Source organism: Hyperoodon ampullatus, assembly GCF_949752795.1.
Source record: "Hyperoodon ampullatus genome assembly, chromosome: 1".
Taxonomy (NCBI): domain Eukaryota; kingdom Metazoa; phylum Chordata; class Mammalia; order Artiodactyla; family Ziphiidae; genus Hyperoodon; species Hyperoodon ampullatus.
This window is the reverse complement of record NC_136914.1, coordinates 45,092,785-45,116,295: the sequence shown is the minus strand read 5'-3', so window position 1 is coordinate 45,116,295 and position 23,511 is coordinate 45,092,785. Positions and strand designations below refer to the sequence as shown.

The window sequence follows — 23,511 nt, the reverse complement described above, 5'->3', positions numbered from 1 at the left end:
TGCGCTTAAACTATCACTTGGAGAAAATTACACTTACCTAGCAAGGTTATTCTGTTCATCTGAGGGAGTCTATAAATAGATTAGAAAAACAGCAAGGAGAAATCATAGATGTTTTGCATTTTGAAGGGACCTTCAAGAGCCAAAGTCTGGAGAGATAAAGTGATTTGGCCAATTACCAACATCAGCTTGCCAAACAGTCTGGTTCTTAATGCTCTTTACTTTGTACTGCATTGCTCGATTTCTGGTTTCATTTCCTTTCTGTTGGCTAGCTCATTCTTTGCTCCTGTGTCTTTGGCCTGCTGTTCTGCTGATTCTCAGATTCATTTCACATATTCCATTTCCTTGGCCCTACATTCAACCATTAACTTCAAGTTAAAATTACTTTCTTCGTGTACCCTGGACTCAGGCACAACAGCTTTCTAATTGCTCTCTCTTCTTTACTGGGTAAAATTCAACCTAATGAGCTTCCATAAAAGGAATTTCCAATTTCTAATAGTTGCATTAGTTTGACTTCAGTACTGCGACCACAGAGCAAGGTAAGATGTGAGAGATAAGCTCAACAAAATGGGATGTTATTTAAACATTATTAGGAACTGTGGTTCTGCTGACAGAAAGAATATGAAAAACAAATCAGAAATAGAATGAAACCTTGAATATCAGTCAACCTGGGTGGGTGCTGCAAACTTAAATCAGGCTATAAAACTAGGCAATATGACATCTGAATCCAAGGCCATTCACATTTAAAAGACATGAACCTCAGAAGGAACCCACAGAAGTCTAGACTTGGCTTAGCATTGAACGAGAGGTTCTAATCATGAGAATGTCCTGGGTATTTGTAGTCCACAACCCATGTTATGGGCCAAACTGTGCCCAAATTCATAGCTAAAGCTCCACCCTGCCCCCCCCCACCCCTGGTACCTCAGAATGTGATTGTGCTTTGAGAAAGGGTGTTTAAAGAGGTAACTGAGTTAAAATGATTTCATTATGGTGGATTCTAATCCAATCTGACTGTTGTTCTCACGAGAATAAGAAATTTTGACACATGGAGAGACACCAGGGACGCCTGCACAGAGGAAATACCATGCAAAGAACAGCAAGAAGCATGTCATCTGCAAGCCAAGGAGAGAGGCCTCAGAAGAAACCAAACTTGTTGATAACTTGATCTTGGACTTACAGTCTCCAGAAGTGTCAGAACGTAAATTTCTATTGTTTAAGCCACCCAGTCTGTGGTATTTTGTTATGGCAGCCCTAGCAAACAAAAACATCCCATAACCCAAGTCAAATCTCTGTTCAGTATTTACTATCATTAAATTCAGTTCAGAAGGTAAAGTAAAAATTACTTGTGATGACATAATTAATTTTTGTGTCTTAAACCATGGGACTAAATATAGGAATAATCTGTAAATATACAAAGTATTTTAAATATTTGAAATACCTACACTTAAAAATATTTAAAATAGTTAAAACATTTAAGAAACACTGGCATATTAGAGGATAGAGTATTTAATAGGTAAGCATTATTTTTCCAGTTTAAAATGTATACAAAACAGAAACAGACTCATAGACATAGAAAACAAATTCAGTAAGTCCCCTACACACGAACAAGTTCCGTTCCGAGAGTGCGTTTTTAAGTCCAACAAAGTTAGTCTAGGTACCCAACCAACACAACTGGTTATATAGTACTGTACTGTAATAGGTTTACAATACTTTTCATACAAATAATACATAAAAAACAAACAAACACAAAAAATAAAGAAAACATTTTTAATCTCACAGTACAGTACCTTGAAAAGTACAGTAGTACAGTACAACAGCTGGCAATCAGGGGCTGGCATCGAGTGAACAGGCAAGAAGAGTTACTGACTGGAGGAGGGAGAGGGGGTGGGGGATGGTAGAGCTGAAGGATCGTCAGCAATAGGAGACGGAGGGCAAGCTGCAATTTCACTCATGCCTGATGTTGATGGCACAGGCTCTGGTTCCTTGCTGGATTCTATTCTTTCTACTCTCTTGAAAAAATGACCCAGTGATGTCTGGGTAGTAGCTCTTTTTTTCTCATCATAGATGACATGGTAGCACTGGATTGCATTCTGAACCTTGCAGAAGGTTACATTGCTTCAACCTTTGTGTACCATTCTACTTTCGGGTCCTGTGCCTCAAAAACTAACAGTGCCTCCTCAAATGAAGAAAATCCCCTGGCCATTTGTTGTGTCGTGAATCTCCTCAGTTCTTCAGTTACTTCTTCTTCCTCTTGTCTCTCTTCCTCCTTGCTATGCACAGCAAGTTCCATTGTTATTGCTTGGCGTTTCTTAGCAGTACCAGCTACATCACCGTTGCTTTTATGCTTGCTTCTGGACATCCTGGGCTTGAAATAAAGATACTGTACTACTGTACTCTATACAGTTCTGTACAGTAAAAGTACACAAAAGCACAACCACTTGTAGAGGATGCACACATATGACAATGTACACCAGACACGTGAACTAACTTATGTGATTCGAGATGTGAACGTACTTTCACATCTTTGAAAGTTTGCAACTTGAAGGTTCGTATGTAGGGGACTTACTGTTTATGGTTACAAAGAGGAAAGGAACGTGGAGGGGAGGGATAAATTAGGAGTATGGGATTAACAGATGCAAACTACTATACATGAAATAGATCAGCAATAGGATTTACTGTATAGCACAGGGAATTATATTCAATATATTGTAATAACCTATAATGGAAAATAATATGAAAAGTATATATAACTGAATCACTTTGCTGTACACCTGAAACCAATGCAACATTGCAAATCAACTATACTTCAATAAAAAAAGAAAAAATATCTAAATTAGATTAGCTGAGAGGCAGCTCCTAGAAAAAAGGGATTAAGAGAAATTTAAATCTTGATAGAAGTTACTTTTATTTAAAAACAAAATAAAATGTGATATTTGAATAGTTAATTCAGACTATTTTAAATTGAAATTTTATAAATTTGTGAACTATATTGAAACTTTATTGAACTATATTGAAACATGAATCATTACAATTTTAATTTATTAAATTTATGACAGCTATTTAAATGTGTATGAAAGTTTATTTGTTACTTGGAAATTTGAAATCATTACAAAATTGAATGTAATGAAGTTCATAAATAAAAGTTAAAGTGTTTAAAGGAATTTAGTTAACTGAACTATAGAAGAAATAAAAATGATTGCTAAAATTTCATCAAATCTATAGATAGAACAAACTAATTTGTATACATACTTAAAATATAAGTAGAGTTTTGAATTGATAAATATAATAAATCAAATATTTATTTTATTTCAAAAACAATCTCAGACTTACAGAAAAGCTGCAAGTACAGCACAAATAATTTTTCCCCATAAAATTTTATAAATAATTTGCTGACATGATGCCCTTTGACTCCCAAATGCTTTAGTGTAATTTCCTACAATCAAGGACATTTTCTAATATAACCACAATATAATCATCAAAATCAGGACATAAATAGTTTTATATTACTTCCATCTAATCTTCAGAAATCATTCAATTTTCACCAGTTGTCCCCAAATTCCCTTTATACAGTACGGATGAAACTCAGAGTCTTGTGTTGCATTTGATTATCATGTCTCTCTAGTCTCACTCAATCTGGGACAATTTCTCAGTCTTCTACTTTGATGATCTTGACACTTTTGAAGATGTCAAGCCAGTTATTTTGTTTAATGTCCTTGGATTTGGGTTTGTTTGTGTTTTCTCTTGATTAGATTCAGGTTATGCAACTTTGGCAGGATTATTACAAAAGGGATGCTGAGTTCCTCTGTTGCATCTTATTCAGTGGGGAACAAATTCAGTTCACCTCATTACTAATCATATTCTCTTTGATCACTTATGAAAGGGTGTCTTTCAGGCTTTCCCATTGTTCCCTCTGTAATTAATAAGTATTTTATGTGAGATACTATGTAAATATCCCATTCCTCATCAATTACTCATTTACATAGATCAGTATAGACTCATGGTTTCCTATTTTATGCCTGTTGTTATCACTACTTATTTTGATGCTCAAACTGTCCCAGATTCGGTCAGTGGGAATACGTTCAAGGTGGATTCTGTGTCCTTTTGATAAGTCCCCTTCATTTTTCCAGAACTGCTTTGCTTTCTGGCACAGAAAGAGATTCCAGACTCTTTTATTTTACCTGCCTCAGCCCTGGAATCAGTCATTTTTCTAAGGATCCTTTCTTCCCTTTGGCAGAAAATGGTGTTGAGAAACTAAGATCTGGGTGCTAGGTGTGCTCACTGATATAGGGTGCTGCTGCTCCAAGGCCCTCTCAGTGGATGGAGCATTGGAATATTCAGACATACACACATTAACATATATTCTGTACCTGTCGTATATATTGAAAATGATGAGATCACACCAATATATCCAATTCTAATTTAACACCACTCTACTCACCTAGATTGAGATCTGACACATCGTGCCAGACCATCACCTCCACCATGAATACAGCCTTGTCACCACATTGTAACTGGGGAATTCCTGCTCCGGGTTCTCCCACCCCCATACCTACACTGAGCAGACTTCTACCTTGCTTGTCTCCACCTAATTGCTTTAGAACTGGATTGTTTAGAAAGGGAAGAAAGACAATGGGAAGGAAAAGAGGAAGGGCCAAATATGAGTCTTAAATCACAAATGGCCTCTGAACATCTTTTCTGCATAAAAGCCACGTGCAGGGGCATATTAGGAAAACGTGTTCTTCAGTCTTCTGAGGTCCTCATTTCTCTAAAATCTTCTGGTTTCCTTTAGATTTCATTTTCTCAGCTTTATTGTCATGGGGTTCATACTGTCCAGGTACATAAACATATCAAACACTTCAATCATTTTATAAATCATCTCATGGGATATTTCAGATTATATTTACACTTGTAGTGCTACTAAAAACCTTGTATTTATATTTCCTTATGCCTGTCTTCCAGTGATTTCGGGAGATAGCACTGCCATGTGGTATAAGGCTTGGCCTGCTATACTTGGCAATAGTAGGACCCAGAACATGTTTGGAACATTTGGAAACGTGGAAAATCTGAGGTACAAAAGAAGTCACTAATTACTATATCTTTGAAGTAGCAACAAGATTTTCTCCCGTGAACTATTGCAATTAGCTTCAGTGTTTAGGGGAAAAAAATTTAGAAAAACCTCAAATCAGATTAAGAAGTTATTTGTACCACAATACAGATAGTCAAGATCATGATTTTCTTTCTAATTTCTTTATCAACTTTTATTATTCTGATTTGCCTTATAGCTACAGGACTCATTTATTATTCTAATTTGCTTCTGGTTATAGGAGTCATTTAAATTTAGCAAACCATTAGGAAACCATCTAACATGTTGGTAGTTAAGTCTTTCTTCTGGAAACGTGGTCAAAAATGACAGCTTGTATGTAGAGCTCTGTCTGGATAGGGGTTCTAGTAGAGTTGTCACCTGGTTGAGCCTAAAATATATAAATCATATCGTTAATCAGTCGAGTCCATGCAAATAATTAGCATTAAATGAATTTTCTTCGTGCTTCAATGTTGTAGCAAACAGAATTAAGAAGGCTGTGGCCATGGAAATATGTTTGTGTTTCCCCCCAGATTATTTTTCTCAGGAGCAGTAATAATTCCAATCAGGAGCTTTGAGGCCCTGGGTTGTGACACTACTGAAAATATCTAGGATCAAAGCAGTGTTCCCCAGGTTCATGCTTGTCTAGACTCTGCTGAACTCCATGGGTCACTAACTCTGCAAAGTTCCCAGGGAAGGGTAAACACATGTGATTGCAGGGTAATAAGTCAAAAAGAACGCTATCTTGATTTCAAGTCTGTCAAATAAAAATGTCTCAAGTTTGGAATTGGTTCAGACTAGTGGAACTAACTACCTGTCCCTGGTGGGTTTCATAAAAAACTTCTTATCAGTTTAAAAACTATTTGATCTACTTTTTTTTCCCCCTTTGTATTGTAATCTGTGAAAAAAGGTTTGGTCCTTTTGCCTTTATTCACGATAGTCTGTCATACTTACAGGCTCCTAGGGAACACCTACGGGGGCAAGCGTTCACTAATGTGGTACTAGTAAGAGAAAACAGTTGCTAAACGAGTCAGACAATATCTACAATTGCAAAATATTAGTCATTGGGCCTTTTCTATATTTGAAGTACAAAAGAATGATGTTACTCGCTCTCTCTCCTTCTCTTGTAGGAAGAAATGATAAGAAATTTCGATCTGGGACTAGAGAGAAGCTTTGATATTTCCTTTTCCCCATAGTATTCATTTTCTTACACTAGTGAGAAATAATATATTTGACCCATCTTTGGTTAAATAGAGTTTGTAAAATTGTAAAGATTTTGAAATGGGTAAAACAAAATGAGTGGGTGTCTCGAGTGGCTTACCCGTCCACGTTTTTGCGCCATTTTACAAATATTTAAGTTGGAGAAAACTGATAATAATGCAATATATTCTGGTCTACAAAGATGCAAATTAATTGTGCCCAGTGGCATGCAATTGATTATTGCCCTGTATTGGGACCTGCTTTGTACCAATTTGTAAATTAATTTTATTTAACTTTCTTGATCCTCTGTTACTTTACATATCTTCCTTTTTGCTATTTTTGCATTTTGTTTGTGTTTTTGGAACTTTTACAATGAATAAATTATTCCCCATTGGTGACAACAATGATTTGAAATTTGATTTTATGTTTTAACCTTAGTGATCTCTGTAAATAGATTAATAGATCACCGAGATTTATTCTTTCTTGAGGGAGAGATAACAGAGAATCTGCTTTGTTAGCATTTTTTCTTTATTTGTTTACTTGTCTATTTTGAAGAAATTAAGAATCCCACGCACATCAGGAAAGAGGACAACTCTTTGATATATGGACTGGTAAATTCTTTGCATTTACTTTTGAACTGTGGCTAATGTTTAGATTTGAAGCTATAAGTTCCCTACATGCCTGTGTGTATATATGCTTAGAATTCAGAAAGGCCTTTGCATCTTTATGTGTGAGTATATGATATTTTCCTATCTCTGGAGGAATTCATAAATTAGATTTGAAAGTCTCCTAAATTAAAGAAACTCTGTTCTGATCGGCCTATAGAGTTCTTATACAAATAAGTTCTTATGTAAGTCAAATATTTATAAACTTCCAGGAAAATATGGAAATTAAAGTTTGGATACTTTAAATGTGCTATCCTTAAAAAGTTATTCGCACAGAAATGTTTAAACAACTTAAGGTCATATAATTGAGATAAATATTTGGTAAATCAGACTACTGTAATAATTTTGGTTTAATGCAAACAGCTTGTCCTCTGATTTATCAATGTTAGGTATAACATAAGCATATACATTTTATTCTACTGTACTTGGGTTTACTTTTTTTAAACTTATTGAGATATACTGGTCAAATAAGTTAACGTTACTCCAACACAATCTTTAAGATAATGAGAAATGTAAGTCTGTATTCAACAAAATCAAATCATTATTCTGACAACTTTATGTCAACAGTAATTTTGTTTATTGTGTCAGCTTGAATATAATTCCCCAGATTTTTAAGTAACATAAAAACTTAGATGGCTATTAGGTTGAATTACATAATGAATATTCATATGATATCCAGATAGTTTCTAATTATGATAGAATACTGAAAATTTGATGCCTAATTATTAGGCATAATTTTAAGTTTATATACTTTGCTTATAACCAATGGAAAGTTCCTATCTTGGGTCATGTTAATGAACTGTTCATTTTGTCTCTTTAAAAAGATCTGTGTGTGGCTGTACAAAGATGTAATATAAACTTTGCTTGTCTGTTAAAATGCTTTTCGAGAGAGACAGTACTTAGTTATCTACCTCTAGTTTTCTCTATGAAATAGAAGTTACTTTGGTTAAAAATCACAATTAATATGAATGGTTGAGACTACATCATAAGCAATAGGGACAGACTAATAACACTGTCTCTTTGGTTTTGTGTTTCAGAGAGAAAGTAGTTATATCCTATAGTGGAGGCTTTATAACAGTATATAGTAGTAATTATACATATCTATATACACATATAACAAATTTATATATAACTTATACATTTATATATTTATAATTTATATATTTATAAATATAATTTATATAATTTTTATATATTTATAATTTATATATGTTTATATATATATAATCACTATTATAGAAACTCCCCTCGTGGCTCAGTGGATAAGAATCTGCCTGCCACTGCAGGGGACACGGGTTCGATCCTTGGTCCAGGAAGATCCCACATGCCGCGGAACAACTAAGCCCGTACACTACAACTACTGAGCCTGTGCTCTAGAGCCCGCAAGCCACAACTACTGAAGCCTGTGCTCCTAGAGCCTGTGCTCTGCAACAAGAGAAGCCACCAGAAGGAGAAGCCTGCACACGGCAACGAAGAGTAGCCCCTGCTTGACGCAATTAGAGAAAGGCCACGTGCAGCAACGAAGACCCATTGCAGCCAAAAATAAATAAAATTAAATCTTAAAAAAAATAAATCACTGCTATACACTGTTATAATTATACACAATATATATTAAACATAACTATATAATGTATATATAGTAGTGCTTTTCAGGCTTTTATTTTTCTCTCTTTTGTTCTATCTCAGAACCTCTGTAAAATCTTGGGACTTACTGAAGACCACAAAGAACTTTTATGTGGATTATAACTGTCAATATTTACCATACTAGAAGTGGAAATTGAGCAAATTTAAAATACTGATTCATTTGATCATAGCTATGATGAATATAATTGAAATGTTAACAGAAATAACATCTTACTATTAATATAAAAATTATTTTGAGTTCATGGATCTCCTGAGAATTCCTGTGATACGAAAAAGCAAAATGAAGGACAAAATTCGGAAGTAAATTTTCCTTTCCTTGGTTTATAGTACTTGAGTCTGAATAGAAGTGATGAAATGTGCTAAATTTTAGTTAAGTTTGACCTGTCTTGATGGACTTGATTACTGGCTAATTCCTTTGCCTACTATATGAAAGTCTTTTCTTTTCTTTTTTTAAAAACCCTTCTGTGTATTCTGTCTAGGTAGCAAATTGTGTCTTACAAGAATAATTTTCTGTGCTTTATGATGAATTTATTACATCCTTGATTGTTTAAGAAAAAGAAAAAAATAAGAAACAAATAAAAGAAAGCAAAGAACAAAAATTCCTCACTTATAAAGAGCTAAGGTTCTTTACAATCATGTTAATGTAATCTTTATTTTTAAACGTTTTGTTGTCTTAAATGTTTAATTAGTTAACTCAGTATTATTTTTTGTAGCACCCTGATCCTATCTTGATCAAGTGTCCAAATATCTTCTGATAATTTTTTTTCCTGATTTTTGACTTTCCATAATTGGATCCTAAGTATAGAAAAAATTAAATAAGACCTTCCAGATATATTTTACACCAGAAACTATATTTGCGATTTTCCAGAGGGCCGCTGGAAAAATCACAAAGATTTATTTTTTCACCTTTGAAAAGAAGTGCCAGAAAGAATTAGATTTTTCTGTAGAATTCTGTGGGAAGAGTTTAAATCAGAAGAGGTGCTCAGCCTTGCCGATGTTAGATTTGCATAGGTATAATGTTATTAACATAAATATTTCAGATATTTTGTGTGCTTTTTGGGAAGTCCCTGGAGTTATGTCATTGCTCTTGCTGTCTTATAATATGGCTTTATCCTCAGGGAAAACACTGATTGCAACTCTTAGGAATATTTCCATCAGGTTTTGCTGTATTTAGCAGAGTTCTGGTGGTACTGAGTCTGATGATATTAGACAACAGTAGTATAATGTTATCTGTCATAATTTCAGCTCTTGTTTTTAACGATACAAATGTTTAGGTCTTACTGCAGACTTACTGAAACTCTTACTTGATGTTACTGGTATAAATAATTATATCTCAGGATTATTTTATGTCATATCTCAATAGTTCTTCCTCTATAAAATTATTTTCATCCATTTTTCTGAATCAAATACAGCACTCACAAACTTCATTTAAAATAAATTTAATCATTATCCTTAGATGGTTTGTCATTTTTTTTGTGGGGGGCAGGGAATGGCTTTATCATCTTTGTTTTGCATGCCACAGAAAGCACTAATCATTTTGTTTTCTGCATTATTCTTAATATGAACCCTCATCAGGCCGTTCACATTTGAAAATTATTAGTAATAAATCACTCAACCATTTTAAGTCCCTATCACCTACAGATGGTATTGTTTTACTCTGATGCTTCCTTGAAGTCTCTCTTATAGTTACAGGTGAGAATCTGTCTTCAACTAAGAAAAAAGTGTCAGAATATTGTAGAAAAGAACTATACCAGGTACTTCAATTATTGACACTTCAAAGCTGAGCTGACATAGATTAGACAACTTCCAAACTACACCGCCGATGGACTAAGTCAGGATTTCCAGGTCCTGTTATGACCAAATGAGAGGACTGCATAGGACAGCTAACCAAAGATCCAGTGGAACAGGAATCAATTATAATAAGACTGAATGAACTAATAAGAGAAATTATACTGTGGCTATTTGTCTGGAATATTCTTGATATTCTTTTAAGGTTCTATTTTCAGATATATAAGAACTACCCTATCTCTCTCTTGTTAAGCAATATGTAACCCATTGCAATTTAGTAAAGTCTGCTTTTGTAAACTGAAGTGAAACATTTTTAACTGATACTTGATTCCCACTTCTCTTCCAGGATTCAGAAATTTATATTAAGTCTCCTGACTTTCCATGGCCATTTAGCTATTTGCATAGGTTCAATAATGCTCTGTCATCTATAATTGTACATAATATAATTGTACAAACTATAAAATCAGGGCCTTGCTTAGAATGTCATACTTGAAAATAATGCTTATTTAATCAGGTAGAAACAGCCACTCTTTTCAGGGATTAAGTTTGACTTTACTTATGGAAGCAATGCCTATGAAGCCCTGGCCTATTTATTGGATTAAAAAGTCCAAGAATATTATATATTCTGTGTAACTAACTTGAGCATTCCTTGGGCTTGGTTTCCTAGCCTCAGGTCAACAAATAATAGAGGTTTTTAAAAATCCAATTTGAGAGTTCTTATGAAAATTTCCAAGCACAGTTTAATTTAGTATTTGTTCAAAATTTTATGGATTTAGGGTTTACATGGGCAACTTAAGGTGTCCAATATGGTAAAATAAAATTTTTACTTCACCTATGTAAAAAATCAGTCAACTCTAATGAGACCAGCTTTATTTTATAAGAATAATCTTTCTTTGAAATTATTATGATAAAAAGAGGGGAGGAGACTGTCAGGGAAAATTGTGAGAGACTGTGAAAGGGCAAGAAACAAATGGTGACTATCTTGACTACTTACTAATTTAGCTTTTCACATCTTTGATTGATATTACAACTCTGTAAGTGGTAGAAATCTGATAATAATGCAAACAATTCTTGTCTGTATAAATGCAAAGCAGTTGTGTTTGATGGACTGCAACTAAGTTTTGCACTGATTTTGATAGACCAGTTTTGCATCTAGTTGTAAATTCATTTCAAAATTTCCTTTTCCCTTTATATGTCTCTGCTCTGAATTCTTCTTGGAATCAATAGTAACATCTACCAGTTCCTCATTAATTAATGAGTTAAAAATCTTTGATACATGCTCATTTTATATCCTTAATGATAGATAACAAGAATGCTAGAAATAATATCACATATACAACAACAACAACAACAAACAATGCAGTTCGTTGAGAAAATTCTGCACTTAGAAAACTCTGACTCCAAGTTCACAGCACTGTAAGGACTTGCTAAAAGACTTCTGCCTGGGCTTTCCTGGTGGCACAGTGGTTGAGAGTCCGCCTGCCGATGCAGGGGACATGGGTTCGTGCCCCAGTCTGGGAGGATCCCACATGCCGCGGAGCGGCTGGGCCTGTGAGCCATGGCTGCTGAGCCTGCGCGTCCGGAGCCTGTGCTCCGCAACGGGAGAGGCCACAACAGTGAGAGGCCCGCGTACCGCAAAAAAAAAAAAAAAAAAAGACTTCTGCCTGAAGTCACTACTAGGTCCCAGGAGAGATGGGGACTCCAAGACAAATATAAAATATGAGTACAACAAGACACTGGGATAAGATCATTGGTTATAAATTACTGAAAAAGAATAATTGACCAAACAAAGTAAAAGGACTCTAAACTTACTCTACAAAATCTGAGAAAAGTTATAGATTTAAATGTATAAAGGAAACCATAAACGAATCTACAAGAAAATATCATTAAATACTTGTCCATTCTTAGTATGGGAATCTTTTTAAACATAGAAACATGGGAAGAAATCAGAAAGGGAAATCAATAGTTTGGACTATATGAGATTTAAAATTTGTATGCCAAAAATATTACAAATGTGAAAAGATAGATATCTAAATTGGAATGTGTCACAAAGAAATATGAAAGCCAAAGATTTTCTACATTTCATACTTTAAATTTAATGAAAAAAAAAACCCTACTAAAACTCCATAGAAAAGTGTGTAGAGGGCAATATACTAACATGCATGTGAAAGAAATGTTCATCCCTGATAATAATTGAAAATGAAAATCAAAGTGACCCTCAATTAATCTGAACTATAAAATTAACAAATCTTCAAAAGTATGCAAAATAAATAGAGCATGGTTTGGGGGCAGTCTTAAACAGTTCAGGTATAATTGTAAATTGATATGGGTTAACTGCCAAGTGATTTGATAATATCTCTCTAAAGCTTTACAATGTATGTATCTTTTGACTAAGGAATTTCGTTTTTAGGAGTCCAACTTAAAGAAAAAATCAGGAACTTGGTTATAGAGAGTTGTTATTTAAACCTAGGGAGAAAAACAGAAACCAACCTAAATGTCCATCAGTGGGAAATTCTTATATAAATGATGAGTACTTTATAGGGTAGAATATTGTTTTACAGCTTGCTTTTTCCATTTAATAGTGTAAATAAATATCTATCCATACTAACACATCAACTTCAATAAGTATAGCTTTAAGTCGTTTTTAAAACTGCTTCATACTATTTCACTGTGATGATGTATCATAATTTATTTAATCATTGCCCAGTCATGGACATATGGATTATATCCAGTTTTTAACTATTCCAATAAAAAAATGAAATGCTTTTAGAACTTTCATTTTTTTCTAAGTTGATACACCACCAGGAAACAATATCTATTCACAGAGCACCTATTCAATAGCACATTAAACATGTTCTCTTATTTAATCAGCACAAAAACCTTGTGTAAAATGGTTGTTTTTTACAGATTTAGCAGATGAGAAAACCGAGGTAGAGAAATGCTCCAAAAGGGTTAAGTAATTTGCCCTAATCACGAAGCAGATAAGATCTATTTAACTCCAACTCATTTTACCTATTGCCCCTCTTAAACAGCTTTTCCCTGCCTGAGTCCTGGTGGTTATTCCCCACACTTTCCCACTTGTCCTGTTGTTCTTCTAGCCCCTTTCAATTGATCCCAGGCATTTTGGAGAGCCCTTAGGTCTTCAGTTCTCAAGTGGAATTCATTAAGAGACTTAGGCAGGTCTTGTGAATATCCTAAAATATTATTATATTACTCTGTGTGTGGCCCCATGTGTGCATTTTCTTTTCTGAGCAAATCCATAAAATGTATCAGATTGTTAAAATAAGTTGTGTTTCCCAAAAGGTTAAGAACCTATTCTCTGGAGAGCAGCCTCATGTGCTTGTTAAGGCAGTGTTCTGGGTTACCAAGTTGGGGCTGCCATTTGTTTGTTTGTTTTATTGTGTTTTTTACTCTTGCTTCAGCTATTTGAGGCTATGTGTATCACTGAGGCCACCAATATTTATGCTGAAGACATCCCAAGCAGCAGTAACCATTTAGAAGTTATCAACATGAGATTTTTCCCTCTTAACAATGGACTTGATCACCATTCATGCTAGTGTGTTCCATTTTCCAATATATTTCAATATCCCTCAACCTGCTTTAGGAGTTCAGTGACTCAGAAACTGTAAGCATCTGCTGGGGTGGTGAATCGTTAAGGAGCTGACTACGTGTTCAACTGTTGAGACCCAGAAGAAATCATGCTCTCTTTGAATTAGAAATGATCCATTAACTGTGGTATTGCACCAAAAATGACTCCACACCTGATTCTGTGTTTCTGGTGCCTGCTTCTCTATCATTAGCTATCAGTCTTTGAAATCATGAAGGAAACAATTATTTTGTTCTTATTTAAACCTTTCATTTAGCCAAGAAACTAACCTTCCACTCTTTCCTTCCTTGTCCTGATTTGTGACAAATTTTGCAAAAAAGTGAGCATGAATTAGGGCTAAAGCTCTCTTCCTCAAATTTCTCCACTCTCATTTCTGTTTTGGTCTGTTTTACCATTGGCATAATGTTTGATTAGGCTTTCCTAGTCGGAAGCTTAAAACAGCAATTTTCCTTTGTCATGTATGTTTTATTGAAATATGTACTTTTCTTTTCACAGCAGATATTCAACTTGGACGGTGAAGGGTTATCATTCATACTTTCATTACTAAGCATTGATATATATATATATATATATATATATAATAATTTTAAATTATATATATATATATTTTGTTTCTTTCTTCCAGCTCACCTTTTCTGTGCTACACCTTATATATGAGTTCATATACTGGACAATTAACAACAATGTGCTTATCTCTAGGGGTTGTTGCATAATACTGCATAAAAATTAAAATCAGTTTTCCAGGTTGAGAAGAGGTCATCACATTTAAGTTTTAGGAGTTTTAATTCATAAAAGCCAAGCTCTGTTGTGTAATTTTTAATGTATTCCTCAAGGCCATTGATTTTAGCAGTTAGTTGAGTAAATACTTAATTTATATGTGGTGGACTTCCAGTTCAGGTATACCAGGTGATTTCCCAGGGGAGAAAATGTTTAAAAGCTTCTTAGTATGTGGGTGTTTTAGGGGTATAATCAACCAAACATTCAGTAATTTGGGCAGCAAAACCAGAAAGTTGGCAAGGCCTCCGCTTTACTTAATAACTGTGACTGTGCCACAGTTAAAAAGCAACTTTTACAAGAGCCCTCTGAGGAAAATCCAGGAGCCAAAAAAGTGGTGCTGGTGATTCAGTAAGTATCCCCTGCCCCATTAATTCAAGTTTGCATGGAGTTGAGGGAATGCTGTTGCAGACTTTGAAGAAATCATAGCTTCTCTTAAACCTATTCTAGTCAATATGGGTTCTTTTTAAAACTATCCAATAGGAAATATACCTGGGCCCTGTAAAAAGACAGACTGTAAAACTGAGGACCTTCAGTGAGGGTGGAGCTTCAAGAGAATAAATTCGAACCATCTGCGGAAAGGATGTAGGAATGTTATGGGCCACCATTTTGAGAAGAGAAATTTCAGCCTGTGACAAGCCCAGATGAGTTTAACATAGTCAATGAACTGGGAGGCAGCATTAGGAGGCAATTAACACCTTTCCTACTAATAATAGCAAGTATTTGGTTAGGGCTTTGAGGAACAGAGGAGAGAGGAGCTGTGAGGAGGTATTGCTGGAATCGTCCTCTAAATTCAGCAAACAAACAAGCAAAACCCCCCAAAACGAAAACATATGTTTTCATTAGTAGAAGTTAATTTAATTTTAAACCTTGTTCACCTAGATATTGTTTTGCTCATAGAAAAAGAAAGTAAAATTTGGCTTTTTGATTTTTTGTGTCTTTTTGCATCTGTATCATATACAGTAATGACTATACATTCATTTAAAAAAAAATAATAAAATACCAAGAACCTAACACAGCGCCATTGTCCTGGACACCTAGATTCAGCACTCCAAAGTTCAGCAAAGGACCCCCAGGGTTAACTCACCTACCAAGGACAGAAAAGCACCAGAGTCAATTACTCTGGCAATTTTCAACTCTTTAAAAATAGTATTAACTCTACATATGTTTCAAATGTCTAAGATCCTAAAATATTTTAAAGTTAACCTCAAACGTTTCCAGGAAATTTTTGGCCCTCCTATTCATTTCTTTAGCAAATATTTAATATTCAGTTTATTCATTCCACAGATGTTTACTAAGCACCTGCCATATGCTAGCACTAGAGACCAGAAAGGGTTTCTGCCCTACGTTTCAGTTTATGCTTTATAAGTCTCTGTCATGTATGTTTCATATAAGCCTCTGGGCAAACCTACCTGACAAAATGATTCTTGATGAGGCCATGACAGCAAGAATGAGTACCATCACCCTCATTCTATAATGATCCAAGTAAGGAAGGAAAAATAGCGGCGATTTATCAGTGGAAACATCTACTGCGGTCATTCATATTACTGTGGAGGTTATCCAGAAGCCTTTGGTGTATGGTTTGTACTTTGTAGTCAGTTTGTGCAGTCTCAGGAATGTGTAATTTAGACTACTTAAAATTAAGACTGTTGACTTAAAAGGTGTTTTAGAGGAATGAAGTTTGATTACTTTACTGACATATGGTAAGGTAAAACAATAGCTAATGATATATCACTATGAAAAGCAGTATATATCAAATCCAGCTAATCTTTAAGCTCACCTGAGGAGATATTTAAAAATACTCCCGGGCATATATCTGGAGAAATCCATAATTCAAAAAGACATATGCACCCCAATGTTCACTGCAGCACTATTTACAATAGTCAAGACATGGAAGCAACCTAAATATCCACTGGCTCATGAATGGATAAAGAAGATGTGATATATATATTGCCATTTGCAGCAACATGGATGAACTTAGAGGTTATCATACTAAGTGAAATAAGTCAGACAGAAGACAAATATCATATGATATCACTTATATCTGGAATCTAAAAAAATGATACAAATGCACTTATTTGCAAAACAGAAATAGAATCACAGACATAGAAAACCAACCTATGGTTACCAAATGGGACAGGTAGGGTGGGGCATAAATAAGGAATTTGGGAGTAACATATACACACTACTACAAACAAAACAGAAACAACAAGGACCTACTGTATAACAAAGGGAACTATACTCAATGTTTTGTAATGACCTATATGGGAAAAGAATCTGAAAAAGAAAAAATATATATAAATGTAGAACTGAATCACTTTGCTATACACCTGAAACTAACACAACATTGTAAATCAACTATACTCTAATAAAATAAAATATTAAAAAAATACAAATTCCTGGGCCTTGCCACAGACTGATGCAGTTTCAACCTCTAGGGGGTGGAGCCTAGTGTTCTTCTGATTGGCTGGCGTTAGGAGAGAGGAAGGGGAAATGTTATATCGAAGTGAAGGAAATTGCTACTAATCAAGCCATGGTGGGCTGGATGTTGATGAAGAGCTCTTGTGATAACAGTTTGCATTCCAAAGTAGCACATTTTTATGTTTGAACAGTTGTAATTTTCAAAAAGAGGAGACTGGGTTGGGGAGCGCTTGCTGTATAGACAGGAGTATTGATATGTAAAGAGAAAAGAAATACATTCTGCTAAATCAATGCACAGTCTGCATTGCATACTGTCCAAGTTCTGTGACACTCAGGGTGAACCAGAAAGGTTTATGCTATAATAATGTCTTTTGTTTCAATTTTTTTACATCTAATAGAAACCACGCATCTCTAAGATCTTTTAACATTTTTGTTTGTTTGTTTGTTTGCTTGTTTTGTTATCAGCTATTTATCAGGGAACTATATTCAAATGCACTCTATTAGACACTAAGCAAAGTAACAAAAAGGAGCCTCTGTCTTACTTAATTTCACATTTTTCATACAATTGATTTTCTTTTGAACACCAATTGGAGTTTAGCCAACAGAAAAAAACCTCCTTTCAAAATGTCTTAATCATTTTTGTACTCAGAATTTTTGATTCTAAGTCATAACACAAATGGTACAGATTTTCATTGAACTGTGCAGAATGGCAAAAACTCATTAGATTTGGCTTCCACTCTTGGAGTTCAATTTTCTCTCACAACTTCTCTGCTATTTCTCTCTTTCCTGTGCCTTGGTCTCAACCCTGCTTGCAGTTAAGAATCACCTGAGAGCTTTTAAAAAGTATGGATGCCCAGGCCTTCCACCCAGACCAATTAAACTAGAATCTTTGGGGATGAATCTTTGGGGATCAAATATTCTAAAACTTTCTGGGTGGTTCTGATGTCTGGGCCATGCTGAGAATGACTCTTTAGCCAAAAGGAGCTCCTCTCCCTTCCCACGTAGCCGCATGCTCTGTGCTTCCACACCTTTTATGTGATGTTCCTTCCTATCAGAATACTCCTTGGCCCCAGTCCTCCTGTTTTCACCATACTCATCCTTCAAGATCCAGTTCAGATGCTATCTCTTTCATTAACATTTTTTTGAATGCCTTAGGTCCAAATTAACTTCTGCCTCCTTTGAATTCTTAGAGCATTTTCTTTCCTCTCAGGTCACTTTCCAGCTTGCCATTTCTGTGCGTATTTTATGTTCTCACCCACCCACCAATTTACCTATCAGCTTTTTAGGGCAAGAAACCCACCTTTCTGGTCCATTTTTATACCTCACAGTGCCCAGTAGTTACTCAGTAAACATCAGATGAGGAACAGGAGGATGGAAGGAAGAATGAAGAGGCGACAGACTGACTAACATCCATCCAGCTCACCTTTTTCTCTATACTCATCCAGCACTAGAACTAACTCTCTTTCTCTTTCCTAAGTGTTGGAGTAAAGTGAGATTTCTCAACCACTTTTTCTTCATTGGTATATTCTCTAAGTTTTTTCTTTACCTGGATGGCCAAGTAGTTGTGATACTAAAAACGTAAGTCAGAAATATCCTAACTATGGTAGGGCCCCTAATTCTGGTTCTCTTTGCTCTTCACCTGGATTACTGTTATGCTCTCATCTTCTCCAGTCTTTCTCCCTAGTCTGTCATAATCTACACCCTCTAATCTCCTTAGAACACAACTTTCTTCCTGTTATTTCCCTGCACAAGAGCCTGGACATATTTCCCCATTTCCTGTCAAGTCTACTCTAAGGTCCTCATCAGTCTTGCATTCAAGGCTTTTCATGAACTTTCCATGCTCAATTCCCATTCTGCTCCTTCTCCAAACCAATTCAGCAGCCAAATTGAACTATTTAGGTTTTCTTTGCCTTTGTTTTACACTCATCAACCTTATCTTTGTTAATAGGTTTCATTCCTGGCATTATCTTCTTCTCCATCTCTATGAGTTCAATTCTTAATCATTCTTCAATTTCGGTTAAAAGATTACCTCCTCTATTAATAATCACCTAATAATCCCCAATGCTGTCCCCTCACCATCCTCTTTCCACTGGCTCCTGCCTTAGATCAAAAGTCATCTCTTTTTCCACTGAATCCCCAAAGCATTTCTCTTTTTTGCAACATATCACTTTCTTCCTTATGTTGCAGTTATATTTTTTACATGCCTGTTTCCTTAAAAATCTTTCAAGCACTTAAAGGGCAAGGGTTGAACTCTTGCTCATCTTTACATTCCCTATGGTGTCTCAAATTTATGTTTAAGCTCCATTGCTAGATTCTACTAATGATGAACTCTGTGACCTTGAGCAAGTCATTTAACATGTTTGTGTCAATTTGTTCATAAATCAAAAACATATTCTAATTTAACAGTCTTAATTTGAGACAGCTTAAATTACATATTCCTGGGACTGCACAAGAACACTTGAAAGCACATACCAAAATAAAGGTTTCTGCATAACCTCAACAAAGCCTATAATTATGGCAACACTAGCTGTTTCCACCAATAAGTTCCTGTAATTTATTTTCTGACTTACTTGGATCAATACAGAATGGTGTAACTGTACCCTTTCTAGCTATCACTGTTACCTCAGGCATCAGTGACATAATCCACTCCTCAACTTTGAATTACTATAGCATTATATTTGTGTGTTTGGAGGGAATCATTCATTTAATCATTTGTTACATGAATACATATTAAGTACCTATCAACCAGACATTTTTCCAGGTGATGGGTTCTCACATTAGTAAATAGAAGAGGGGAGGGGAAAGGAAAAAAGCTGGTATAACTGTGGAAGATTTTTCCTATTTTAACCATTTTATACAATCTCTCATTTTATTAGCAGATCATGAAGGTTTTAGACCACCTATGTTAGGCTAAGACTCAAAGCAAACTCTTTCAGGTTAACGTTTCCTAAAAGCAAAAGAAAAATGCCTAGTTTTTCTCACTTGTCCAGATAATGCAGAGGAGTGAGTGCAAAGTACGTCCCTTCAATCCTTCTAAAGATAATACAATGGAAACATTTTGGTGGGTGTGAATCACTTAGACAAGCATTCTTCACTCAAAAGTAGAAACTGACCTTATTTGTTCCAGATGTTATACAGCTGCAGGGAAGTTAAAGCCAGTGGTCCTGTTTTCAGTGCAACCGAACTCTTATTGCATTGGGAATTTCTTAACCAATGAACTCATATTACTTGTTCTAAGACATGCACAATTTTCTTTTTTCCACTCTTACCATTCACAAACAACTATGTTTCATAGGAACCATGCTTCAGAATTAATGAGTCTACATCTGTGTTGTACAAAGGAAACACATCCTGTTTACCAGTATTTCCACTTTTCATTTATCTTGACCTCTTTAATTTTAAGCATAAAATATTTCAAAGAGAGTACTTGAAGGAGAGTTGAGTTGTGCTGTTCTTACAACATTTTATAGCATTTTAACTATGGAGTTATTAGAAGGTGTTCATCTTAGGAAGAATTGTCAGCAAAATTATTAAGAAGAATACTGCCTATAAAAATGTAACTCATATTGTTATTTGTAGTTAAAAAAAACTTGACATATTAGCTTATTTCTTGACTCTCCTGTAGGCCTGTAAGAGCTGCTACGTGGATGCATGAAATATAAAAGGATCATGGCTCTTTGATGAGGGTGAAAAAGCTAAGAAATCAGGTAGGTGATGTACATGCTACTTTTATATCTAGTCTATAAAAATGAAAATATATGTGTTATATGTTGTTTGAGAACACTTGTGTTTGGGAATAGAGTACCAGATCTCTTGAGATTATTTTGTTTTTATAGATAAGAGTTTTTCAAATTGTGGTTCATGGCAATCTACAGCTGAATCACACTGGCCACTTATGAAAATATGTACTTCTGGGCCCAGTTGAGTCAGAATCTCTGTGAATCATGTCTGAGCCTGTAGAGGGACTCCAGAGATCAGAAAACAATGATAACAACAACAACAACAGACTCTCATCTTCTAGTTGTGAACAGTAAAGCCTAGGGAGGTAAAGTGAATTTCTCAAGGCCATGCAGCCAGTTAATAGTAAAGTAAGGCCTAGAATTTTGTTTATTAATGCTGAGACCAACATTCTTTTCCAGTAAGGTTTTATCTGTAAAAAGATAAGCTTAAAATAAAATTTAAAGAAATAGAACTACCCAAATATCATTGGATGTCACACCCAATAATTCTTAACTCTTATCATTAGTTAACCAAATCCTTGTTCATTCTCCAAGATTTTGGAAGTACCTTTCCTTCAGAATCATCATGAATCTTTTGAGTTATAATTAAATTCTTCCAGGAAAAAAGAGGAAGATGTTATATTTCATGGATTGTTGACTAAGTCTTTGAAAGATCATGATTGATTACTTTGTAAATGCATGTTTTAGTTAAAGTTATTTGAACCAGTCAAGCAGCAGTTTGGATTCAATAATGATTCTTCAAAGACATAGACAGACTTCCGGGTAAGATGGCGGAAGAGTAAGACACGGAGATCACCTTCCTCCCCACGGATACACCAGAAATACAGCTACACGTGGAACACCTCCTACAGAACACCTACTGAACGCTGGCAGAAGACCCCAGACCTCCCAAAAGGCAAGAAATTGCCACATACCTGGGTAGGGCAAAGCGGAGAGATTCCCGCACAGAGGATCGGTGCCGAGCGGCACTCACCAGCCCGAGAGGCTTGTCTGCTCGCCCGCCGGGGCGGGCGGCGCTGGAAGCTGAGGCTCGGGCTTCGGTCAGAGCGCAGGGAGAGGACTGGGGCTGGCGGCGAGAACTCAGCCTGAAGGGGGCTAATGTGCCACAGCTAGCCGGGAGGGAGTCCGGGAAAACTCTGGAGCTGCCGAAGAGGCAAGAGACTTTTTCTTCCCTCTTGGTTTCCTGGTGCGCGAGGAGAGGGGATTAAGATCGCTGCTTAAAGGGGCTCCACAGACGGGCGCGAGTCGCGACTGAAACCGCGGAGCCCAGTGACGGGCGTGGGACGCTGGGGCTGCTGCTGCCGCCGCCAAGAAGCCTGTGGGCGAGCACAGGTCACTGACCACACCGCCCTTCCGGGAGCCTGTGCAGCCCGCCACTGCCGGGGTCCCGGGATCCAGGGGCGGCTTCCCTGGGAGAACGCACAGCGCGCCTCGGGCTGCTGCAACGTCACGCCGACCTCTGCCACTGCAGGCTCGCCCCGCACTCCGTGCCCCTCCCTCCCGCCAGGCCTGAGTGAGCCAGAGTCCCTGAAGAGGCTGCTCCTTTAACCCTGTCCTGTCTGAGCAAAGAACAGACGCCCTCCGGCGACCTACATGCAGAGGCGGGGCCAAATCCAAAGCTGAGACCCAGGAGCTGTGAGAACAAAGAAGAGAAAGGGAAACCTCTCCCAGCAGCCTCAGAAGCAGCGGATTAAAGCTCCATAATCAACTTGATGTACCCTGCATCTGTGGAATACATGAATAGACAACAAATCATCCCAAATTGAGGAGCCAGGAGTCAGTGCTGTGCCTCTGAGGTGGGAGAGCCAACTTCAGGACACTGGTCCACAAGAGACCTCCCAGCTCCACATAATATCAAACGGCGAAAATCTTCCAGAGATCTCCATCTCAACACCAGCACCCAGCTTCACTCAATGACCAGCAAGCTACAGTGCTGGACACCCTATGCCAAACAACTAACAAGACAGGAACAAAACGCCACCCATTAGCAGAGAGGTGGCCTAAAATCATAAAAAGTCCGCAGACACACCAAAACACACCACCAGACGTGGATCTGCCCACCAGAAAGACAAGATCCAGCCTCATCCACCAGAACACAGGCACTTGTCCCCTCCACCAGGAAGCCTACAAAACCCACTAAACCAACCTTAGCCACTAGGGACAGACACCAAAAACAACGGGAACTACGAACCTGCAGCCTGCAAAAAGGAGACCCCAAACACAGTAACATAAGCAAAATGAGAAGACAGAAAAACACACAGCAGGAGAAGGAGCAAGATAAAAACCCACCAGACCTAACAAATGAAGAGGTAATAGGCAGTCTACCTGAAAAAGAATTCAGAATAATAATGGTAAAGATGATTCAAGATTCTATTTCCAAGATCCAAAATCGTGGAAATAGAATAGACAAAATGCAAGAAACAGTTAACAAGGACCTAGAAGAACTAAAGATGAATCAAGCATCGATTAAAAACACAATAAATGAAATAAAAAATACTCTAGATGGGATCAATAGCAGAATAACTGAGGCGGAAGAACGGATAAGTGAGGTGGAAGATAAAATAGTGGAAATAACTGCTACAGACCAAAATAAAG

At 36.4% G+C, this 23,511-nt stretch overlaps 1 protein-coding gene across 2 annotated transcripts in view; it reads right to left on the bottom strand.

Annotated features, from left to right (window-relative positions):
* Positions 1-5,372: 5,372 nt before the first annotated feature.
* The window catches only part of CFAP299 (cilia and flagella associated protein 299), a gene marked incomplete at both ends in the record, with an annotated part of 622,955 nt that continues 604,816 nt past the window's right edge, over positions 5,373-23,511 (bottom strand). For both annotated transcript variants that reach the window (XM_079705346.1, XM_079705347.1), the window contains one exon: positions 5,373-5,468. In XM_079705346.1, the coding sequence (XP_079561472.1) occupies positions 5,373-5,468 (96 nt within the window). The remainder of the gene's footprint in view (positions 5,469-23,511) is intronic.